Consider the following 2,274-nt stretch of genomic DNA (forward strand, 5'->3'; position numbering starts at 1 on the left):
GCAACCATCTCAACCAAACGTTTTGTGTTGCATCCTTGTCACATTTGTGAACTACATACCAAATTTCAAGTCTCTAGCAGCTCTAGCTTATACCGTTCCCGAGAACTTTCCTTCCTATAGGATAAGGAAAGTAAAAAAGTAATCCATATTTCAATAATCTTTTTCCACTGGTAATGCCGCTACTGGTCGATGCTCAATTATTCTCATAAGACCGAGTACAGAGTGCACCCCGTATTCTAAGCAGAGCCGAAAGAACTTATCCTTTGCCGGGAATCGAACCCGGGGTCTCCAGCTTGCAAGCCTATAATCACTAGGTCAAGGAGGTCGAATAATTTAGACCTTGACTGCTAATTTCACCTAGCTCCTAGGAATTCACTTGCACTCTAGGAATTCACTTGCACTCTAGGAATTCACTTACCTTCTCGGTATAATCTCAGTGACGGGCGGAATTCCTATCATAATACAAGTTTCAGCCAGAGGGTCAAGCGGTGCGGATGCTATCAGTGGTTTGGAATGGTTGCGGGTTCGACTCCCAGCTGAGGACGCTACGAATGCTTTCAGTATGAACATGGCGAGGAGGGACAGGGCGTGCGGTTTCGAGTAGTACTTGCAGTCCAGGGTACCCTGGTTCGAGACGGGAAAATGGCAAGAATTATTACAATAGATCAGTTGCGCTTACTTGGGTGATGTTTCAAAGTCATAGAGCAGGAAAAATGAGGACCAACGGATTTTTTTTTTTTTCTTCTACGACTTCTAGATACCGAGATAAATCAATTTAAAAAATACCGGTAAATTGTAAAAGTTTGACGTTACGGTATACGCTCCCGTAAGCGATGACGTCATAATTCATGACTCCCGCTTCGTTTGTTTGTGCGCAAGCGTTTCTGCGCATTTTTACGTGAAGTCTGACGTTACAACTCTTTGAACTTTTTCAATAGAACGGCAATTAAAAATTGAATTTTCGACCTTTTAAAGTTACTTTTTCGGAGTTTTGACCTCAGATTTGGATTTTTCACAACTTTTTACGTAGGAATCGACCTTTTATTAATAATATTTTCCCAATTGCAACTCCTCCATTATAAGAGAGAGAAAAAAAAGAACTTTAGCCTGCCTTTAGTGGCGCAGTGGTCAAGACGCTCGCCTGGTAAACAGGCAGGGCCGCGGGCTCGATCTTGCCGGGGGGGGGGGGGGGTGTGGGGGGGGGGGGGGTGGCATGGCAATTTATCCCTCGATTTATTGAGAAATTGGAAACAACATAATGGAGCTCTGAGGGTTAGGTGGTAGAGAACGCTCTGGCTTTTTCAGTTCCATACTTTGGCTGGGATTTACCTCGCCCTATCTGTTTACCAAGCGGGCGTCTTAACCACTACACACAACGAGGCAAGTTTACCTCTTGTACACAATACATATAGGAAGGGCACTGGAGTTGACTTGTTTCATATCCAGGAGACTTTTGAACTGTTTTGGAACAGAGCGCTGAGGAGATTTCTTGGCATTCTGAATTGGGCCATCCGAACAACAGTGTCTTTGTTTGCCTGAAAAAAAAAAAAAAAAAAAAAAAAAAAAAAAAAAAAAAACCAGGGAAAGTACGTTATTAGATCTTAGTCCCCTTCATGAATGGACCTGGTGATTGTGACGTGTATTGTGGGCACAAACATGCTTAAGTGTCAATGAAATGGATTGTTTAACTTGGGCTGCGGCTAAGGTCTTACAAATCACATGTTGGTACTTATTTCCAAGAGGTTAACACAAGGCAGCATAAAATAACCTGTTGAATATCATATTTGCAATCGAAATACGAGTGGATTTTTTTCTTTCTCTCTTTCTCGGATGTGTGGGCAATGGAACCTTCTGCATGAGGAGAGGGAGTTCTCCTCATTATCGATAAGTTATCGAGAGTCCTCTTAGAGGAGGAGGAACTATCGATAGTCAGCCGCCATCGATAGTTATCGATATTTTTTTTCATTACATATTTTTTTCCTTGTTTCTAAGGTCTTAATCCCCAAAAAGACCTAGCCTAACCTAATTTAAAGAAAATTATTAACTGTACACGTGATTAATTTAGGTCACAGGTTTCCATTTCAACTTTTTTTTCTTCTTTTTTTTACCAAAATATTTTTTACACTTTTCACTTCTAAAACGAACCAAAACAACGAAAAAGTACAGAAAAAAAACTATCGAAAAACGTATCCGATTAGTCAAGCCTCACACTATCGATAGCTTCGATAGTCCCAAAACGATTTCGATGCTGTTCTCCTTCTCTAGCTCCTCCCA

General features: G+C 41.3%; 1 protein-coding gene across 1 annotated transcript in view; it reads right to left on the reverse strand.

Moving 5' to 3' along the window:
* Window positions 1-418: 418 nt before the first annotated feature.
* Window positions 419-2,274, reverse strand: part of LOC103521768 (cell division control protein 45 homolog) — a gene marked incomplete at its 3' end in the record, with an annotated part of 10,493 nt that continues 8,637 nt past the window's right edge. The window contains exon 3 of the mRNA XM_017448886.1: window positions 419-624. Within this exon, the coding sequence (XP_017304375.1) occupies window positions 419-624 (206 nt within the window). The remainder of the gene's footprint in view (window positions 625-2,274) is intronic.

The sequence above is a fragment of the Diaphorina citri genome, unplaced genomic scaffold, assembly GCF_000475195.1.
Source record: "Diaphorina citri unplaced genomic scaffold, Diaci psyllid genome assembly version 1.1 scaffold5902, whole genome shotgun sequence".
Lineage (NCBI taxonomy): Eukaryota > Metazoa > Arthropoda > Insecta > Hemiptera > Psyllidae > Diaphorina > Diaphorina citri.